This window comes from Trachypithecus francoisi, unplaced genomic scaffold (assembly GCF_009764315.1).
Source record: "Trachypithecus francoisi isolate TF-2019V2 unplaced genomic scaffold, Tfra_2.0 Lachesis_group11, whole genome shotgun sequence".
In the NCBI taxonomy this organism is placed as follows: Eukaryota; Metazoa; Chordata; class Mammalia; order Primates; family Cercopithecidae; genus Trachypithecus; species Trachypithecus francoisi.
In genome coordinates, this window is record NW_022681456.1 from 83,947,543 (window position 1) to 83,969,868 (window position 22,326).

The 22,326-nt window shown below is 43.2% G+C and overlaps 1 protein-coding gene across 13 annotated transcripts in view; it reads right to left on the bottom strand.

The window, feature by feature from the left end:
- LARP4 (La ribonucleoprotein 4) overlaps positions 1–20,170 on the bottom strand; it is an 86,203-nt gene extending 66,033 nt beyond the window's left edge. For 6 of the 13 annotated variants that reach the window (XM_033222114.1, XM_033222110.1, XM_033222105.1 and 3 more), the window contains exon 1: positions 19,951–20,117. In XM_033222114.1, coding sequence (XP_033078005.1) covers positions 19,951–19,968 — 18 coding nt within the window. In that variant the 5' untranslated portion in view covers positions 19,969–20,117. Of the gene's footprint in view, positions 1–6,764; positions 6,814–19,505; positions 19,887–19,950 lie in introns of those variants that run through there. The other 7 variants (XM_033222112.1, XM_033222106.1, XM_033222111.1 and 4 more) reach the window with 5 other exon arrangements.
- Positions 20,171–22,326: the final 2,156 nt, after the last annotated feature.

The following is a 22,326-nucleotide window of genomic DNA, read 5'->3' on the forward strand; positions in this document are numbered from 1 at the left end:
TGGTGAAACACTGACACTCTTCAATAAAAATACAAAAATTAGGTCGGGCGCAGTGGCTCACACCTGTAATCCCCAACACTTTGGGAGACCAAGGCAGGTGGATCACCTGAGGTCAGGAGTTCAAGCCAGCCTGGCCAATGTGGTGAAACCCCGTCTCTACTAAAAATACAAAAATTAGGCCAGGCGCGGTGGCTCAAACTTGTAATCCCAGCACTTTGGGAGGCCGAGACGGGCGGATCACAAGGTCAGGAGATCGAGACCATCCTGGCTAACATGGTGAGACTCTGTCTCTACTGAAAAATACAAAAAAAAAAAAAAAAAACTAGCCGGGCGAGGTGGCGGGCGCCTGTAAGTCCCAGCTACTCAGGAGGCTGAGACAGGAGAATGGCGTGAACCCGGGAGGTGGAGCTTGCAGTGAGCTGAGATCTGGCCACTGCACTCCAGCCTGGGCGACAGAGCGAGACTCTGTCTCAAAAAAAAAAAAAATAGAATAAATAAAAATACAAAAATTAGCCAGGCATGGTGGTGGGTGCCTGTAATCCCAGCTACTTGGGAGGCTGAGGCAGGCGAATCGCTTGAATCCAGGAGGCGGAGGTTGCAGTGAACCAAGATCACACCATTACACTCCAGCCTAGGCAACAGGATTGAAACTTCGTCTCAAAAAGAGAAGAAAAAAATGAGCCAGGCATGTTAGCGTGTGGCTGTAGTCCCAGTCGCTTGGGAGGCTGAGGCAGAAGAATCACTTAAACCTGGAGGCAGAGGCTACACTGACCCAAGACTGTGCCACTGCACTCCAGCCTGGGTAACAGAGTGAGACTCCATCTCAAAATATAAATAAATAAATTAATTAATTAAAACAGAAGTCTTTTGCTACGTAGTGCTTCCTGGCTTTCAGTTTCATGGCTGCTAGAAGCTTTTACAATAGCAAAACCAGTAACAAGATAACAACCCTTACATGGGGAGCTAAACCATCTTTGAAGTAGCACCATGAATAACTATAGCAACATCTTGGATTAGAGATGTTAATTCACAACTTCCTCATATCCTAAGCAGCTCAGGGAGGAAACCAACTGGTTTTTGAACAGCCCCACCAGGAGAAGTATCAAAGTACTACTTAAGAACTTATAAGTAGCAATTTTCTTTTTTCTTTCTTTTTTTTTTTTTCAGACAGGAGTTTTGCTGTGTCGCCCAGGCTGGAGTGCAGTGAGGCGATCTCAGCTCACTGTATCCTCCACCTCCTGGATTCAAGCAATTCTCTGCCTCAGCCTCCCAAGTAGCTGCGATTACAAGCGCCCACCACCATACCCAGCTAATTTTTTGTATTTTTAGTAGAGATGGAGTTTCACCATCTTGGCCAGGCTGATCTTGAACTCCCGACCTCGTGATCCACCCACCTCAGCTTCCCAAAGTGCTGGGATTATAGGTGTGAGACACCACACCCAGCAAAACTAGCAATTTTCAAGAGCAAGACACTTTCATATTTGCCACTATAAATACATGCAAAAAGTGCTTGCTGTACCAAAAGTACCTCATCAAAGTTTTTAAACAATCAATCATTATTCATATCCACTCTGGCTAAATTAAGCAGAAGGGTTTTCTTTTATTTTTGAAACAGGGTCTCACTCTTTTGCCCAGGCTGGAATACAGTGGCACTTCAGCTCACTGCAGCTTCAACCTCCCAGGATCAACCAATACTCCCACCTCAGCCTCCCAAGCTACAGCCACATGCCACCACATCTGGTAAATTTTTGTACTTTTTGTAGACAGGATTTCACCATGTTGTGCAGGCTGGCCTTGAATTCCTGATTTCAATCTCTCAGCCTGCCTTGGCCTCCCAAAGTGCTGGGATTACAGGCATGCACCACCATGCCCAGACTGAAAGGTAGTTATTTTTTGAGATGGGGTCTCACTCTGGGGCCTAGGCTAGAGTGCAGTGGTGTGCTCTTGGCCCACTACAGCCTCTGCCTCCCAGGTTCTAGGGATCCTCCAACCTCAGCCTATTGAGTAGCTAGAACCACAGGCACGTGCCACCATGCCCAGCTAATTTCTTTGTTGTTGTTGTTGTTTTTAGTAGAGATGGGATTTCACCATGTTGCCCAGACTGGTCTCAATCTCACAAGCTTAAGTGATTCACCCACCTTAGCCTCCAAACCAAAGTGCTGGGATTACAGGTGTTGAGCCACTGCACCCGGTCATCTGAAAGGTGCAGTGGACACTTAATAAGGAGAGTGTCAGTACTCCAACTGTCACTAGGAGGGGTGAAAAAACAGATGCAAAGATAATAGCACCCAAAATAATGTTGCACAAGATCTGGTGAGGAAACCACTATCCCTGTCACTACCAGGCATTAAATAACAAGATTCAAATCCATTATAACCTTTACTACTGCCAGCACCAAAGCCACATCTCTATTAGGAACTCAATCTGCAACTATTATCTCCACGTAAAGCTGACCAATCCTGCTGCCATTCCTAACTGCAAAATGGAAGTTATAAATAGAACCTTCACTTCCTTACATTGTGTACTTTCAAAGAGAAGTCATCCGAGTGTGTCTGCAGATCACATGCCTGCATCCAAGAAAACATGGAGGGTGGGGGCGGTGGCTCACACCTATAATCCTAACACTTTGGGAGTCCAAGGCGAGTGGATCACTTGAGCTTAGTTTGAGACCACCATGGGCCATATGGCAAAACCCCATTACTACAAAAAAAAAATACAAGAATTAGCTGGGCATGGTGGCACACACCTGTAGTCCCAGCCAGTTGGAGAGCTGAGACAGGAGGATCGCTTGCACCTGGGAGGTGGAGATTACAGTGAGCCAAGATCGTGATACTGCACTCCAGCCGGGGTGACAAAGTGAGCCCATCTCAAAAAAAAAAAAAAAAAAAAAAAAAAAGGAGAAGCTGAGAATTGAAGTTTTCACTAGTACACATACTGAGGAGGCCTGACCCATAACATGGGCAATTTTGCAAATGTAGACATATAACCAAAAATTGGAAGGCTTCTGACATGACAAATACTCACAATAAGAGACTAAAGCTAATATTTAACATACAAAGTATGTCATATATAATTAATTTATAAATATCCAAATATTGGAGGACTATGCTCAAAAACATTTTCTCCTGATGGGGTACACTATTTCATTAAATATTTAATAACTGATCAAAATAATTAATAAATATATTCCATTCAGCAGTACACTACCCCAAAATCTGATGTCTCCCTGATAATTAATGGTGCCAAGAATACTCAAAGTGTAAGGTCTATGGCATAAAGACAAGCAGTACTTCCGGGCATATTTATATTTTTCACCAGCCTAGTTAAGACTACACATTTTATTTTATTCATTTATTTTTTTTTTTTTGAGACAGATCTCTCACTCTGTTGCCCAGGTTGGTGTGCAATGGCGCGATCTTGGCTCACTGCAACCTCCACCTCAGCCTCAGCGATTCTCCTGCCTCAGCCTCCTGAGTAGCTCGGATTACAGGTATGCGCCACCATGCTCGGCTAGTATTTTACTTTTAGTAGACACAGGGTTTCATAACATTGGTCAGACTGGTCTTGAACTCCTGACCCCATGATCTGCCTGCTTCAGCCTCCCGAAGTGCTGGGATTACAGGCATGAGCCATTGCACCCGGCCAACACTATACATTTTAAAAGCCACTGATGCACACAAGAAGACATATAAAAGGTTGTATAGTGCAGTATTGAACCCACAAGTGAAAAACTGAACACCACCTAAATGTCCACCTATAGGTGAATAGTTAAATATGGTCTATCTGTTAATATGGAATGCTATAAAAGTTTAAGAAAACCAAAATAGGACACATTCACCAACATGGAAATTGTTCCAATGCATATTGTTCAGTGAAAAAAGTAAAGCTGCAAAAAAATAAGCACTTTATATTACCATTTGTATTAACAAGCAAAATCACTGTAGAGATAAATATACAGGTATGGGCTAGGCATAGTGGTGCATGTCTGTAATCCCAGCACTTCTGGAGGCTAAGGCTGAGGGATCGCCTAACCCCAGGAATTCAAGATCAGCCTGGGCAACACGGTGAAACCCTGTCTTTACAAAATCACAAGAATTAGCCAGGCATGGCAGCATACACCTCTAGTTCCAGGCACCCAGAAGGCTGAGACAAGAGGATGGCTTGAGAATGGGAGGAGGTTGCAGTAAGCCCAGATCATGCCATTGCACTCCAGCCTGAATGACAGAGCAAGACACTGTCTCAACAGAACAACACAACAACAACAGCAACAACAACAAAACCAGAAAAGACCTGAAAGGTTACCACACCGTTAAACAACAGAATTACAAATTACCAAGATTGTTTGCCGAACAGGGAAAATGTGCAAAGGACAGACTGGAATAGATTATTATAAATATCATTTTTACCCTATTCAATGGCCCAGATTCAATACTATTTTGATAAGCATGAAAAGGAAAAATCAGTTCATTGCTATAATTTGTATAACTCTTCTGAAGAATTGGCAATATTTATTAAAACCCTTAAATACACAATTTTGATCCAAAAATTGTACTTGTCAGATTTACTCGCAAGAAACTGAGATATACAAAAACATGTTAAGTGCAAGGATGTTTACCACACTAATTTTACACACATCCAACCATAGAGGTGAACTGTAGTTCATCCATAAAACAGAATATACCAGATCCTTAAAACCAGATTATACGGAAAACTGTTAAAATCTGAGTAAGTTCTGTGGACTGTATCAATGTTAATTTGCTGCTCATTATACCATATTATAGTTATGGAAGGTGCTACTACAATGAGAAACTGAGCAACGACTTCACAGGACCACATTGTACACTGTTTTGCAACTTCATGAATCTATAATTACAGTCATGTGCTGCATTAATGACATTTTGATCAAGCACAAACTGCATGTGCAACAGTGGTCCCACAAGATTATAATGGCCATACCATATAGCCTAGGTGTGTAGTAGGCTATACCATCTAGATTTGTATAAATATTTTCTGATGTTCACATAATGAAATCCATGACACATCCCTCAAGACATATCCCTGAACAAGGCAAGATTGAATTATCTTTAAAAAGTTTTGAAAAATGGAGAAAAATGTTTAGAAAGTATGGGAAATATTCACTATCTGTGATACTGTAAAACAAATATTTTACAGTATATTTTAGTTGTGTATGGTAGCATCCATACACAACTTATATTCTTACAATCTCCAAAGTGATGTCTTTTTGCATGCTAATAAGTTCACCGATGGCTGGCAGCCCCTAAGTCAGTTTAGCTAGAATAAAATCTATCTTTTCATTTAGATTCTAGATAGCCATTAAATTTTTTTTTTTTTTTTTTTGAGACGGAGTCTCACTCTGTCGCCCAGGCTGGAGTGTAGTGGCATGATCTCAGCTCATTGCAACCCCCGCCTCGTGGGGTCAAGCGAGTCTCCGCCTCAGCCTCCTGAGTAGCTGGGATCACAGTCGCCCACCACCACGTCCGGCTAATTTTTGTATTTTCAGTAGAGACGCGGTTTCACCATGTTGGTCACGCTGGTCTCAAACTCCTGACATTGTGATCCACCCGCCTCGGCCTCCAAAGTGCTGGGATTACAGGCGTGAGCCACCATGTCCAGCCAACAGCCAAGTTTTATTCATCTTCTCACCACAGTTTAGACTGCCATCAAAATCTTGCTCACTTCCACAGGATTAGAAGCCCTTGGCCGGGCGCGGTGGCTCAAGCCTGTAATCCCAGCACTTTGGGAGGCCGAGACGGGCGGATCACGAGGTCAGGAGATCGAGATCATCCCGGCTAACACGGTGAAACCCCGTCTCTACTAAAAAATACAAAAATCTAGCCGGGCGAGGTGGCGGGCGCCTGTAGTCCCAGCTACTCGGGAGGCTGAGGCAGGAGAATGGCGTAAACCCGGGAGGCGGAGCTTGCAGTGAGCTGAGATCCGGCCACAGCACTCCAGCCTGGGCGACAGAGCGAGACTCTGTCTCAAAAAAAAAAAAAAAAAAAAAAAAAAAAGAAGCCCTTGAGATTACACAGTTGTATAAATATCTACTAAACGATGTAAATTGTCCAAATGCATGCTAAACTATCTGCCAACATATACATAATATGCCAGCACATAGATATTCAACAAAAAGATCTAAACTATCTGTAGGCTGGCGTGGTGGCTCACGCCTCTAATCCCAGCACTTTGGGAGGCTGAGGCAAGCAGATCAACTGAGGTCAGGAGTTCGAGACCAGCCTAACCAACAAGGAGAAACCACGTCTCTACTAATAATACAAAATTAGCTGGGTGTGGTGGCACATGCCTATAATCCCAGTTATTTGGGAGGCCAAGGCAGGAGAATTGCTTGAAACTGGGAGGCAGAGGTTGCGGTAAGCCAAGATTGCACTCCAGCCTGGGCAACAAGAACAAAACTCTGTCTCAAAAACAAAATAAATAAATAAATAAATAAAAATAAACTATCTGTAAAACTGATGGTTCAATCACCACCCTCATTTCTAAGCAATATGTCATCCCCAAATAAGCCAAAGGCAGTCCTGATTATTGTCCCATTTAATGCTAAATTCTACCTTCAGAGACAGAAAAATGAAAGGAAAAAAGAGAACCATTAACTTCTTGTGAAAATGATATCTTCCTGTCCTAAGAAATTACAGACTAAGGTAACAGAACCAAGAGTTAGGAAGAAAATCACCATAAATATGGTAAAACCATCCCTTTGGACATACATAACCTTTTGTTTTACTTACCTATTTACTATCAGAAACAGAAATCCCATGCCACTTAACCCCATAAATGCTGTAAAACAGAAATAAAATGTATAAATTGATTAAATGTATTTTGCCCCACGACAGATCAATCATCCAGGTTCAATTTTTACATCTCCAATACTGAGAGGGCTACTACTAAGTTACAAGTACTTAATAAAACAAAAAAAACACCTGTAATTTCTTCCAAAGTAACTTCAGAAACCTACCAGAAAATGCTTAGGGCCATTTTACAAAAAGTAAAAATGAAAATTAAAGTGGGAATTCTTCACTCATTCAGAGAATAGTAAGAACATTTATGGAACATTTAATTCATCTTCATAACAATTTCAGTTAAGTCCTATTATCATCCACATTTTACAGATAAGGAAAAAGTTACTTTACTTCAAGGTAAAGTAATCTGCCCAAAGTTACACAGCTATTAAGATAAAACCAGGATTTAAACCTAAGGAGTCTAAGGGCTGGGCACGGTAGCTCATGCCTGTAATCCCAGTACTTTGGAAGGCCAAGGCGGGTGGATCACCTGAGGTCGTCAGGAGTTCAAGACCAGTCTGGCCAACATGGTGAAACCCCGTCTCTACTAAAAATATAATAATTAGGTGGGCATGATGGCATGCGCCTGTAGCCCCAGCTACTTGGGACACTGAGGCAGGAGAATCACTTGAACCCGGGGAGCAGAGGCTGCAGTGAGCCGAGATCACGCCACTGCACTCCAGCTTGGGCAACAGAGTGAGACTCCGTCTCAAAAATTAAAAAGAAAAGAAAGAGGAGGCCGGGCGCGGTGTTGCTCAAGCCTGTAATCCCAGCACTTTGGGAGGCCGAGACGGGCGGATCACGAGGTCAGGAGATAGAGACCATCCTGGCTAACACGGTGAAACCCCGTCTCTACTAAAAAATACAAAAAAAAAAAAACTAGCCGGGCGAGGTGGCGGGCGCCTGTAATCCCAGCTACTCGGGAGGCTGAGGCAGGAGAATGGTGTAAATCCGGGAGGCGGAGCTTGCAGTGAGCTGAGATCTGGCCACTGCACTCCAGCTCGGACGACAGAGCGAGACTCCACCTCACCAAAAAAAAAAAAAAAAAAAAAAAAGAAAAGAAAGAAATGAATATAGAAAACAGCCACCGGATGACAACTAGGGTCCCCAGGCTGGGCTCAGTGGTTTACATCTGTAATGCCAGCACTCTGGGAGGCTGAGGCAGGCGAATCACCCAAGTTTAGGAGTTCAAGACCAGCCAGGCCAACATGGTGAAACCCCATCTCTACTAGATGGGGTTGGTGGTGCACGTCTGTAATCACAGCTACTCGGGAGGCATGAAAATCACTTGAACCCGGGAAGCAGGGGTTGCAGTGAGCTGAGATTGTGCCACTGCACTCCAGCCTAGGCAACAGAGCAAAAATCCATCTCAAAAAATAAATAAAAAATTTAAAAAATACAAAAATTAGCCAGGTGTGGTGGTGGGTGCCTGTAATCCCAGCTACTCAGGAGGCAGAGGATGAGAACCACTTGAACCCGGGAGGCAGAGGTTGCAGTAAGCCAAGATCACGCCACTGCACTTCAGCCTGAAGGAGAGAACAAGTTACTATCTTCAAAAAAAAAGAATCAACTAGGGATCCTGATAAAATGCAGACTGATTCAGTAATTCAGGGGTAGAGTTTCTACTGTAACAAACCAGTTTTTATTCTAACAAATTTCTGGGTTAAAGGAGCTTGCTGCTATCTACAGATAACACTTTGAACAGAAAGGAAACTAGACCACCCTAAGTTGTTTCCACCAACCTCTCCAAGTTGTCAAAAATCAGAATTCACTTGCCCTCTATTGTGAAAGAAAATCTGAAGTTTATTCATCAATATTATCATCAGTATTATTACTGGTACTCTACTACCAGCGGAAAAGACAAGATTTATATCCTAAAACTCCCACTATCTCAATCATATGGCATCTGTCATTCATCAAAAGAAGCTGATGCCACCATAGATTAGTGACACTTAACCTTTTGGGGGTCCCGAATTGCTCTGAAAATATAATCAAAGTTACAAATTTCTCCCTAGAAAGTTCAACATGAGATTCATGAATCTTTTCATTAAAGATTAAGAATTCTAGGACAGGTACGGTGGCTCACCCCTGTAATCCCAGCACTCTGGGAGGCTGAGGCGGGTGGATCACAAGGTCAGGAGATCGAGACCATCCTGGCTAACATGGTGAAACCCCCGTCTCTACTAAAAATACAAAAAAAATAACCAGGTGTGGTGGTGGGTGCCTGTAATCCCAGCTACTTGGGAGGCTGAGGCAGGAGAATGTCGTGAACCCAGGAGGGGGAGGTTGCAGTGAGCCGACATCGCACCACTGCACTCTACCCTGGGCGACAGAGCGAGACTGTCTCAAAAAAAAAAAAAAAAAGAAGATAAAGAATTATCCATTAAAAGATGTCCAACAGACTGGGTGGTGTTGTGGCTCACACCTGTAATCCCAGCACTTTGGAAGGCCAAAATGGGAGGATCGTTTGAGGCCAGGAGTTCGAAACCAGCCTAGCCATCATAGCAAGACCCTGTCTCCATTAAAAAAAGGTACCGGCCCAGCACGGTGGCTCACACCTGTAATCCCAGCACTTTGGGAGGCCGAGGCAGGCGGATCACGAGGTCAGGAGATTGAGACCATCCTGGCGAGCATTGGTGAAACCCCGTCTCTACTAAAAATACAAAAAAATGACCCGGGTGTGGTGGCGGACGCCTGTAGTCCCAGCTCCTACGGAGGCTGAGGCAGGAGAATGGCGTTAACCCGGAAGGCGGCGGAGCTTGCAGTGAGCGGAGATTACGCCACTGCACCCCAGCCTGGGCGACACAGCGAGACTCCATCTCAAAAAAACAAAACAAACAAAAAAAAGGTACCTAACATTTACTATTTAATCCTGAAAATACTGAGCCATAACTTCAATTAGTCAGCTGATAAAGCTAATGGCTAACTACACAAACGAACTTAAATATACCTCAACCTCAAACATCAATATTAAATATCAAAATAGTTCTTTTTTTTTTCTTTGCTGGGCATGGTGGCTCACACCTGTAATCCCAGCAGTTTGGGAGGCTGAGGTAGGCAGATGACCTGAGGTCGGGAATTCAAGACCAGCCTGACCAACGGGGAGAAACCCCGTCTCTACTAAAAATACAAAATTAGCCAGGTATGGTGGTGCATGTCTGTAATCCCAGCTACTCGGGAGGCTGAGGCAAGAGAATCGCTTGAACACGGGAGGCGGAGGTTGTGGTGAGCCAAGATTGCACCATTGCACTCCTGCCTGGGCAACAAGAGCGAAACGCCATCTCAAAAAATAATAATAATTTTTTTTTCTTTGTTTGTTTTTTTCTTTTTTGAGACAGAGTCTTGCTATGTCGTCCAGGCGGGAGTGCAGCGCACAATGTCGGCTCACTGTAACCTCCACCTCCTGGCCATTCTCAAGGAAACAGAAGGAAGGTAGGTAAACAAAAAGTGGCTCAGTCTCAGCAGAGATTTAGACCCAGGCAGGCTGGTCCCAGAGTCCATGTTTCTAGACATTGTTTTCTTCTTGCCTGCTGGTCAAAGAAAAATAAAAAAAATCTTTTATGCAACCTTGTATATAAATGTATCTTAATTTTACTCAGTCACTGCCCTACTATTTTTTTCTTCCTCCAACTCAAAAGGCAAAAATAATCCTATTTTCATTATCATGCTCAACTGCAACTTTCTGCCCTATAAATTTACATTTCCCACAGCCAATATATATATTTTTTTTAATTTTTAAGACATGGGATGTCACTATGTTGCCCAGACTGGTCTTGAACTCCTGGACTCAAGCTATCCTTCCACCTCAGCCTCCCAAAGTGCTGGGATTACAGGTATAAGCCACCCCGCCCAGCCTGCCATACCCAATATGACAAATATTTCGGCACTCACTTATGTGCGTTATATTACTTTATTAGTATAGAAGGAAAGTCTTGCCAGTGAGCACACAGTAAACCTCTAATCTCTTCTGAAAATATACAAGTTATTATACAAACCAGAATACTTTTGAGAAGGAAAAAAGGTAAAACATCCATCCCAGAAAATAGGCATATGCTGTGACCTTCCAGGGCAAAACGGCCGGTAAGATCATCTTACCTGCTAGTTAGTAGTATGAAACACTATTTGTTACACAAACCCTGCATTACTGCAGACTTTTCTACCCTGACGAGGAAATCCTTTTCTCGCCAGGTGCAGTGGCTCACGCCTGTAATCCCAGCACTTTGGAAGGCTGTTGAGGAGGGCAGATCACCTGAGGTCGGGACTTCGAGACCAGCCTGACCAACATGGAGAATCCCCATCCCCACTAAAAATACAAAATTAGCCGGGCATGGTGGCACATGCGTGTAATGCCCATCTACTCAGGAAGGCTCAGGAAGGCTGAGGCAGGAGAATCGCTTGAACCCAGGAGGCAGAGTTTGTGGTGAGCCATTGCACTCCAGCCTGGGCAACAAGAGAGAAACTCCATCTAAAAAAAAAAAAAAGCAGAAAATCCTTTTCTCTTCTCTCAATAACATACAAACCCAATAGAACTTAACTCACCCCTGGAGTTTGGCATTTATGAATGCAGTTCACATCCTACCCCTAATAATATTCATCTAAAGTACTCTTCTGTCTTTGGTTTAGAGCCCGTCATTTAAAAACAGTAGACATATTCTGTGAACCAAAGATTGGTTCAAGTGGTGGGACAACGACACAGGTAAGACAGGAAAGATGAGTACATATTTAGATGTTTCTTATTCTTACATTTACTTACACTTTTACATTAGAATTTTTTTCAAAAGAGTAAATGTAAAGTACCTATTTGCATTTTAACATTTGTATTCCTTTAATTTTCATTTTTTTGAGACAGTCTCACTGTCACTCAGGCTGGAGTGCAGTGACATGATCTCGGCTCACTGCAACCTCTGCTTCAGGGTGTGCCTCAGCCTCCCGAGTACCTAGGACTACAGACGCATGCCCAGATAATTTTTGTACTTTTAGTAGACATGGGGTTTCGCCATGTTGGCCAGGCTGGTCTCAAACTCCTGGCCTCAAGTGATCCACTTGCGTTGGTCTCCCAAAGTTCTGGGATTACAAGTGCGAGCCAGCCCACCCAGCTGTATTCCTTTAAATCCTGCATGTAAATGTGTATTTTAACATACTGCCATCTTCATTCCTCTTTTAAAACTTTTATTTGCCCAACCAAAAGTACACTCTCCAACTATTAAAAAAACTTTAAATAATTAAATTGTTTGGCTTGCCCTAAATCAGAGTAAGTTAGTAACAAGGCTGAGACGAAAACTTAGAAGTTATACTTCTCTTAAATTAGTGCTATCTGACAGTAATTTTTGCAATCATCAGTGCTACTATCACGTCGTTCAATAAGCTCTCCAAAAATATTTACTATATAAAGCACAAATTTTGGAGGTGTTTGGAAGCCACCAATAATTTATATCACAATATAGTTGGTTTTGAGGATTAAATCATGGCATGATTTAACACAACATAACTATCAGAAGTTAACACAACCTAACTATCAGAAGACATCAGTATTCTCAAATTATACATAAGAACTTGAGGTTCAGAGAAGCTATGTCACCTGCCTCAGGTCATACATTTGAACTCAAGATTCTAAAACCATTACAGAAAATCATGGTTTATAATACAGAACATTTACAATGTTTTAAAGATTGGAAACCTATACCTCAAATATTAAACATTAAAGAAAACAAAGCTTCGGCCAGACGCAGTGGCTCACGCCTGCAATCCCAGTACTTTGGGAGGCCGAGGAGGACGCATCACAAGGTCAGGAGTTCGAGACCAGCCTGGCCAATATGGTGGAACTCCTTCTCTACTAAAACTACAAAAAATAGCTGGGCATGGTGGTATGCTCCTGTAGTCTCAGCTACTCCAGAGGCTGAGGCAGAAGAATCGCTTGAATCAAGGAGGCGGAGGTTGCAGTGAGCCGAGATCACACCACTGCATTCCAGCCTGGGCAACAGAGCAAGACTCCGTCTCAAAAAACAAACAAAAAAACTGTTAAGAAGGGCCGAGCGCAGTGGCTCAAGCCTGTAATCCCAGCACTTTGGGAGGCTGAGGCGGGTGGATCAACTAGGAGTTTGAGACCAGCCTGGCCAAAATGGCGAAACCTTGTCTCTACTAAAAATACAAAAATGGCCGGGCGCGGTGGCTCAAGCCTGTAATCCCAGCACTTTGGGAGGCCGAGACGGGCGGATCACAAGGTCAGGAGATCGAGACCATCCTGGCTAACACAGTGAAACCCCGTCTCTACTAAAAAATATAAAAAATTAGCCGGGCGAGGTGGCGGGCGCCTGTAGTCCCAGCTACTCGGGAGGCTGAGGCAGGAGAATGGCGTGAACCCGGGAGGCGGAGCTTGCAGTGAGCTGAGATCCGGCCACAGCACTCCAGCCTGGGCGACAGAGCGAGACTCCGTCTCAAAAAAAAAAAAAAAAAAAAAAAAAATACAAAAATGAGCCGGTATGGTGGCGCACGTCCGTAGTCCCAGCTACTGGGGAGGCTGAGGTGAGAGAATCATTTGAACCCAGGAGGCAGACATTGCAGTGAGTCAAAATCGTACAACTGCACTCCAGCCTGGGGCAACACAGCAAGACTCCCTCTCAAAAAACAAAAACAAACAAACAAAACCAAAAAACTGGCCGGGCGCGGTGGCTCAAGCCTGTAATCCCAGCACTTTGGGAGGCCGAGACGGGCGGATCACGAGGTCAGGAGTTCAAGACCATCCTGGCAAACACAGTGAAACCCCGTCTCTACTAAAAAATACAAAAACTAGCCAGGCAAGGTGGCGGCGCCTGTAGTCCCAGCTACTCGGAAGGCTGAGGCAGGAGAATGGCGTGAACCCGGGAGGCGGAGCTTGCAGTGAGCTGAGATCCGGCCACTGTACTCCAGCCTGGGCGATAGAGCAAGACTCCGTCTCAAAAAAAAAAAAAAAAAAAAACCCAAAAAACTGTTAGATGATACTTTTTATGTTATACGTATTTCACAATTAAAAATACTTTTACCTGGTGGCATGAGCCTGTAGTCCCAGCTACTCAGGAGGCTGAGACCAGATTGCTTGAGCCCAGAAATTTGAGGCTATGGTATGCCATGACTATACCTGTGAATAGCCACTGTACTCCAGCCTGGACAACACAGTGAGACCCTGTCTCTAAAAAAAAAAATAAAATAATAATTTAAAAAAATTTTTGAGACAGGGTCTCCCTCTGTCACCCAGATTGGAGTGCAGTGGCACGAACATGGCTCACTGCGACCTCAATCTCCTGGCTCAAGTGATCCTCCCATCTCAAGTGTAGCTGGCACCACAACACATGCCACCAGGCCTGACTAATTTTTTAAATTTGTTTGTAGAGGTTGGGGGTGGGGGGGTCTCACTTTGTTGCCCAGGCTGGTCTTGAACTACTGGGCTCAAGCTATCCTCCCACCTCAGCCTCCCAAAGTGTTGAGATTACAGGCATGAGCCACATTACCCAACCTAAAAAAGTTTTAATTATTTAAAAGTTATTAAAGCATCCGAGGGTGTATGAAACTTAACTGCTACCTAAGTAAGTAATTATAAGTACAGTTGGCCCTCCATATCCTTGGGTTCCATATCCATCAGTGGAGAAATCAATCACAGATCAAAAATACTCAGGAAAAAAAATTGTTGCATTTCTACTGACCATGTAGAGACTTTTTTCTTATCACTCTATAAATGATACAATATAGCAACTATTTACAAAGCATTTACATTGTAACAGATATTATAAATAATCGAGATGATTGAACATATACAGGAAGATGTGCATAGATTATATGCAAATACTATGCCTTTTTATGTAAGACTTGAGCATCCAGGGTTTTTGGCATCTAAAGAGGGTCCTGGAACCAATTTCCCACAGATACTGAGGGACAACTGTCTTCATTTTCAGGGAAAAACTCAAACAGAGACAGAAACACAATTTTAGTAGTCACTGCATACCTACCCTGCCCAGCCTCTAGTTTTAATTTTTTAAATTTAAACAAAAATTTCAGCCTGAGCAAAAAAACAAAACCCTGTCTCTACAAAAAATTACCAAAAAAGAAAAAAATTAGCCTGGCATGGTGGTACATGCCTATGGTCCCAGCTACTTTGGAGGCTGAAGTGGGAGGATCACTTGAGCCAAGGAGGTGGAGGCTGCAGCAAACAAGACTCTGTCTCAAAAAAGAAAAAATTAAAAATTTAAAAAAAACTTTAGGCCGGGCGCGGTGGCTCAAGCCTGTAATCCCAGCACTTTGGGAGGCCGAGACGGGCGGATCACGAGGTCAGGAGATCGAGACCATCCTGGCTAACACGGTGAAACCCCGTCTCTACTAAAATATACAAAAAATTAGCCGGGCGAGATGGCGGGCGCCTGTAGTCCCAGCTACTCGGGAGGCTGAGGCGAAAGAATGGCGTAAACCCGGGAGGCGGAGCTTGCAGTGAGCTGAGATCCGGCCACTGCACTCCAGCCTGGGCGACAGAGCGAGACTCCGTCTCAAAAAAAAAAAAAAAAAAAAAAAAACTTTAAAAGAGAGAAATGAAAAAAAATTTTAATTACAATCTGCCTCCTTAGGGCTCAAAAGTTTTAAGTAACTTGATAGTATTCAGATGAAGGTAGTACACTGCAGTTTCAAACTTACAAAAAATTTGTTGTAAAAGAATTTAACGCAAGTCGTGTCTGATGACTGTGAATCATCCAAACTTCTACCTCTTTCCAGAGAGGGACATTGTTTGTTTCTCCTTCAGAACAGAGATGATTAAAAAAAAAAACAAAAAACAAACAACAAAAAAACAACAATCGGCCGGGTGCTGTAGCTCACGCCTGTATCCCAGCACTCTAGGAGGCTGAGGAGGGCGGATCACTTGAGGTCAGCTGTTCGAGACCAGCCCTGCCAACGTGGCAAAACCCATGTCTACTAAAAATAAAAAATAAAAAATTAGCCAGGCATGGTAGCACATGCCTGAAGACCCAGCTACTAGGCAGGCTGAGGCAGAAGAACTGCTTGAACCTGCCAGGCACGGTCACTCACGCCTGTAATCCCAGCACTTGGGGAGGCCGAGGTAGGCAAATCATGAGGTCAAGAGAGACCATCCTGGCCAACATGGTGAAACCCTATCTCTACTAAAAATACAAAAATTAGTTGGGCATGGTGGCACGCGCCTATAGTACCAGCTACTCGGGAGGCTGAAGCAGGAGGATCACTTGAACCCGGGAGGTGGAGGTTGCAGTGAGCCCAGACTGCGCCACTGCACTCCAGCCTGGCAACAGAGCAAGACTCAGTCTCAAAAAAAAAAAAAAAACTGTTTGATCCCAGGACACAGAGGTTTCTGAGATTGCGCCACTCTCTAGCCTGGGTGACAGAGAGACTCAGTCTCAAGCGGAAAAAAAATAAAACAAACCAATAATCTACTGAAGTCAACAGAGTGGGTCTTGCTCTGTCACCTGGCCTGGAATGCCGTGGCAGAGTCACAACTCATTCCAGCTTTCACCTCCCATACTCAACCGAAACTCCTGCCTCAGCCTCCCGAGTAGCTGGGACTACAGGCGCATGCCACCACATTGGGCCCAAGGCCAGGTTTTAAAAAGTTGCATCTAAGTATTATTTACATAGGATTCCTTGTCTGCAATATATTCTACTCCAATATAAGTAGGTGGTTGATGAGTTCAAGCTTCCATGTTCACTAGCTGTGTAAACTTAGGCAAGTTTGAATTCTCTGTGCCTTAGTTTCTTTTTTTTGAGACAGTCTCACTCTGTTGTCCAGGCTGGAATACAGTGGCACCATCTCAGCTCACTGCAACCTCTGCCTCCCAGGTTCAAGCAATTCTCCTACCTTAGCCTCCCGAGTAGCTGGGATTACAGGCGTGTGCCACCACATCTGGCTAATTTTTGTATTTTTAGTAGAGATGGGGTTTCACCATGTTGGCCAGGCTGGTCTCAAACTCCTGACCTCAGGTGATCCACCGCCCACCTCGGTCTTCCAAAGTGCTGGGATTACAGGCATGAGCCACTGCACCTGGCTGCCTTAGTTTCCTTATCACTAAAATGGGGATACTAACACCTCATAGAGATATTGAGACTTAAGATGTACAAATATCTATATACACAAAAACATCAAACATTCCTGACACAAAGTACGATACAAGTATGTACTACTACTGTTATTATTGTTATATTGCTATTATCTATTCTACTGCTTCTAGTGGGATAGCTAAGCTGGAATCTCTCCAGAAAAATACACATTAGTAAAAGGTATTGAACACAACTGCAGAGGACCCAGGGATCCCAGATTAATCCTGCCAAAGATGATCCATAAGCAACTTGGTTTAGTAAAGCAGTTCTTAACCTCTTTTGTGACACAGACCTCTTTAGTAGTCCAATTAATCTATGGATCCCTTCTCAGAGTTTTTTTTAAATTTCTAAAATATATAGGATCACAAAGTAAACCAATTATCTGGAAACGCAGTTGTCTAAATATTTTAAAATGTCTAATATAGCAATATGTTAAATAACAATATTTTTGACATATAGCAAGTAATGAGCATAAATATTTCAAGATATCTGCAAAAACTGTAATATATGTTAAAAAGTGATTTGTCTTGGTGACAAGGTCACAGACACTGTTGCTGCCATTAACATTTAAAGAATTTTCACTTCTTTTCCATTTAGATTTCAGTTAGAAACTAGTGAAAATAAACAAATTTTTTCCCCAACCAAGCTCAGGTACTTACTTCCTCAATTCTATCCAAAAACCTAGATTCAGAACCTTTGACTTATGGGAAAGTGCAAAAATAATTTTGGAGCCAGAAATTTATGTTCTAGAAGCCAGACTTCAGACTTTAACCCCACATTATTTACACTTGAATGACCTTAGATATCTAACTTCTGAGCTTTGGTTCTCTCACTGAGAATAATTCCTCTATCATGAGGTTACTGGGATCAAACACTAGTTAACAAAATGTCAAATGACCAACATGTTGTTTTTCACTGATTTTAAAACCACACATTCAGCCCCAAATATTTAAAGACAGCTAATTTTCAATAAAACTCATATGAGAATATGAAGAACGACACAGTGATTCACAAAGAAAATGATTAGTGGAGATACAACTTTTAAATAATAGTTTGGCGAGAGATATGGTAGAATTTGTCTAACCTGGGGAGTCACACAGGCCTGAACTGCTAACATCCCGTCCATGATTTGACATCAGCAACACCTGGATCTAAATCCCAGTTACACTACTTTACTTTTACTAAGTAAAGTTACTTTAACTTCTGGGGCTTGGTTTTGTCATCTGTAGAATATTTTAAGTATTGCTTTAGAGGCAGGAGAGGACCTAGTTTAAACAATAAATGGGGCTGTTATTAAAACTTACATTTTAATAAAGCCAAAGGAATCAATTTGGAAGTCAAAAGTATATTGTGGAGCTCCCGTCAATATAAACTCCACAATCTTTCTTCCGCTCAGCAAAACACATACTTAAAACCTGTGGTATTTACATAGCATAACATTCCTAAAACAAAGTGGCCGGCAATGTCTTAAAATCCTATCTGATTTCTTATTCTGCCTAAGGAAAACAACAATGAGGATAGACAACAGTAAACAGAATGAGTTCAGTAATTTTAAATCTTTTCATGATTTCCCCGGATGTTCCAATGAATGTTTATTATTAATGTTAGATATACTCTAATGTAGCAGTCTTTTAAAAAACTAATTTAAAGATGTCAAGCTTATCGGCGACACAATGTCAGTTAAACAGAAAAAAAAACGTAAAATCATTTATTTACTTTATGCTGGAACATTACGGATTAAGATTTTCCCACGGGGGGAGGGAGGAGGGATAGCATTAGGAGATATACCTAATGTAAATGACGAGTTAATGGGTGCAGCACACCAACATGGCACGTGTATACATATGTAACAAACCTGCACGTTGTGCACATGTACCCTAGAACTTAAAGTATAATTTTTTTTTAAAAAGTCGAAAAATAAATAAATAAATAAAAAGATTTTCCCACAACCCCGAAAAAAAAAATCTGCCATAGGCTGGCCCCGGCTCCTAGACCCATTATACAACCTGTAAATTCCTTCCCTCATTGAAAAGATTCTTTTTATGGGCATAGCTAACAAATGCCAAGTTGCGAAGTTGCAGCTTTGCTGGTTTGACGTTTTCACAATGTAAGAACAATATGATCTGGAATCTACTCAAAGCACTAGCCAGGCAGTCAGCTGACGCTTACTGCATACAAGAGGACAGAATGAAGGGAAATTAAATTTTGTATTTCTGTAAGGCAGGTCTCCAACTCTATCTTGAAAACTAAAACAGGCCAACAGCAGATGTTCTAGTTTAAGTAATAAAAGTATCTCATTGTTCAAATAACATTACAAAAACCGGCTTTTCCCGGAATAAGTTTCTCTCATTCTTGGAATTTTCCTTGTAAAGGGCTTTTAATCGGTTCATAGAACCAACCCTTCATCACGCAGTTGCTGCTTGAGTAACTTTTACAAAAGGTCAAAGCGGTGCCTTTCAAGGCTTCCAAACCCTACTGGCTTCTCGATTCAAAGTAACTCGCTTTCACCCACAGAACGTTCCAGAGACCTAGGGACGGGGCCCGGGCAGAATTTGGTGGAGGTTGCTCAAAGAACTTTTTCAATTTTCTTTTCAAAACACTTACCGCATTTCACCTTCCTCCATCCGTGGCCCCACATGTTGCTCGCCTCCCTCCCAGAGGGCCCCGCGAGACCGCGCTCGGCCCCCGGAACGCGCCCACCTGATTACCTCTCCTCTCAGACTCCGCCCCCTAACCCCCCAATGCCGTCTCCTTTAGGAGGTCCATATGGGACACTTTACCCTTCCTCTGAACCTCACGCCACACCAGACCAGCCCTCCGTTCTTCTCCTTCAATTCTTCTCCACTAAGGGCATCACCTCCCATAGCTTCCTAGAGTGTTGTGAGCGCGCAGAGGGAAGCTGCAAGCCTGCTCGGCCCAGGTGCTGTGTCAGCCTATCTGCCGGTTCCGCGGCGTGTACGGCCCGGAAAGTCACATGGCGGTGGGACCGGCCGGCGCCTCTACACTCCTGCTCTCCTAAAAGCAGGACAAGACTAGCAAATCCACTCACCTCCACGAAAAGCAACATGTCGTCCTCTGCTCGGCCCAATCGTTCCCGCCGCCGCAACTCCAACTGGCTCACAGGCCCGCGCCCCAATTGCTAGGATAAGGACACACACTCGCCTTGCCCCTCCACCCGGCAGTGGACCCGGCTCCTCCCCCGCCGTCAGCCGCTGCGGCCTGACCCGCCCAGTCCCACCTCCCTTGAAACAACAACTGCTTCCGGGTCTAGGGAAAAATTGTTTCCGGCAGCAAAGAGAGCCGTCGACGCGCTCAACTTTTGCACCATCTTTTCTAGCAACAGTGTGGGATGTACTATCATCTGTCGCGGGGGGGACGATTAGCAGGAGACGCCATTCTGTGGCACGGGGATGTGTAAAAATCTTAATGACACATTTTATCACTTGTCAGATAGCTACACAGCACTGATAATTCCGCAGTTTTCATAGTTCACAATCTAGATTTGATTTTTAAAGCCGACCTTGGCGACGTGTGCTGAACAAACGTCCAACCCTGCCGAAAAGTGGTGGCTCACAGAAGAAAAGTAGACAAGAAAAAAAAAAAAGCTATAAAAAGCTATGATAGTAGTAAGTACGTTAATAGCAGCTACTGTATTTTAAATGCTTACATTGTGCTTGGCACTATACTGAGCATTTTATGTTAATTGATCTTAAAACAATTCTATGCAATAAATACTATTATTATCATCCCCATTTTACAGTTGAAGGAGCCCTCTAGGAGGTTGGGTTTCCCTTAGACACACCTTTAAAGAACTTTGCCCTGGGCTCATTTGAATTAGTTACCCATATCTCCACTTAATATACTAGTAACAACACTTAAACTGTATAGTCTCTTCTTTGATATTCTGCCATTAATTCAAACGAAATACAATAAAAACAAATTTTTTAAATTATCTATAATATTTGTTAGATGGTCCAAATTCCTTATTATCTTTAGCAATATGTCCCTCCCTTACCACTCCTACTTCTACCTCCTAGTTCAAACACTCATCTTTTGAAATAATCATGTATTGGCTGGGAGGGGTGGCTCACACCTACAATCCCAGCACTTTGGAAGGCTGAGGTGGGCGGATCACTTGAGGTCAGGAGTTCAAGACCAGCCTGGCTAACATGGTAAAACCCCATCTCTACTAAAAATACAAAAATTAGCCAGGTGTGGTGGTGCACACCTATAATCCCAGCTACTCAGGAGGCTGAGGCAGAATTGCTTGAACCCAGGAGGCAGAGATAACAGTGAACCGACACTGCGCCACTGCACTCCAGCCTGGGTGACTGAGTGAGACTCTGTCTCGAAAATAATAATCATAATGGTAATGAATAAAAATTGGCCCGGCGCCGTGACTCATGCCTGTAATCCTAGCACTTTGAGAGGCCGAGGCGGGTGGATTGCCTTAGGTCAGGAGTTTGAGACCAGCCTGGGCAACACGGTGAAACCCCATCTCTAGTAAAATACAAAAAATCAGCCAGGCATGGCAGTGTGTGCCTGTAGTCCCAGCTACGTGGGAGGCTGAAGCAGGAGAATTGCTAGAACCCAGGAGGCAGAGGTTGCAGTGAACCAAGATCACGGCACTGCACTCAAGCCTGGGTGACAGAGTGCGACTCTGTCTCTAAAAAATAATAATAATTAATAAATAAATATGAAATAATCATGTCTTGATCTTTTCCAATGGATTTTTCCATTATATTATTTTAAAAATCTTCCTAAAGTAAAGGTTTCATTTTCACCAAACTACTGTTAACTTGATTTCAAGACTTTGCCATTCTGATCTCATGAAATCTTCCTTGCTTTGCCGAAAATGGAATCTCCTCAGATACCACATTAATTCCACCACCAATTTGCTGATAGCTATTATCTCAGACCCACCCTAATCTGGTTCTTGGTAAACTCCCATTAGGTTATCTCAGTGATTAAACCAATCTCCTTACTTTCCCCCTGAGATGCAAACTCATTAGCACTCACCTCCAAAGCTGTGGCTCAAGGTGTAGTCCCTATCTGGATTGCCTCCATTTGTCAGTCAGTCTTCTCTCTCCATAAGGTTTTCTCAAAGACTCTGCTCCTACAGATCTCTTCCTCGTGTCCCTTATTAGCACTTGATTATTATATTCTATATTAAATATTTACTTTTTCTTTTTGGTTTTAGTTTCTTCACAGGAACTCTATCATATATTCTTCAGTGTAGGATAATGTAAGCTGCATAGTGTTTCACCAAATGCTTGTCGAATTGAAAGGGAAGCAGGATTTAAAAATTGACTTTAAGAAGCCTTCATGGTCGGGCGTGGTGGCTCATACCTGTAATCCCAGCACTTTGGGAGGCTGAAGAGGGTAGATCACGAGGTCAGGAGATCAAGACGAGCCTGGCTAACAC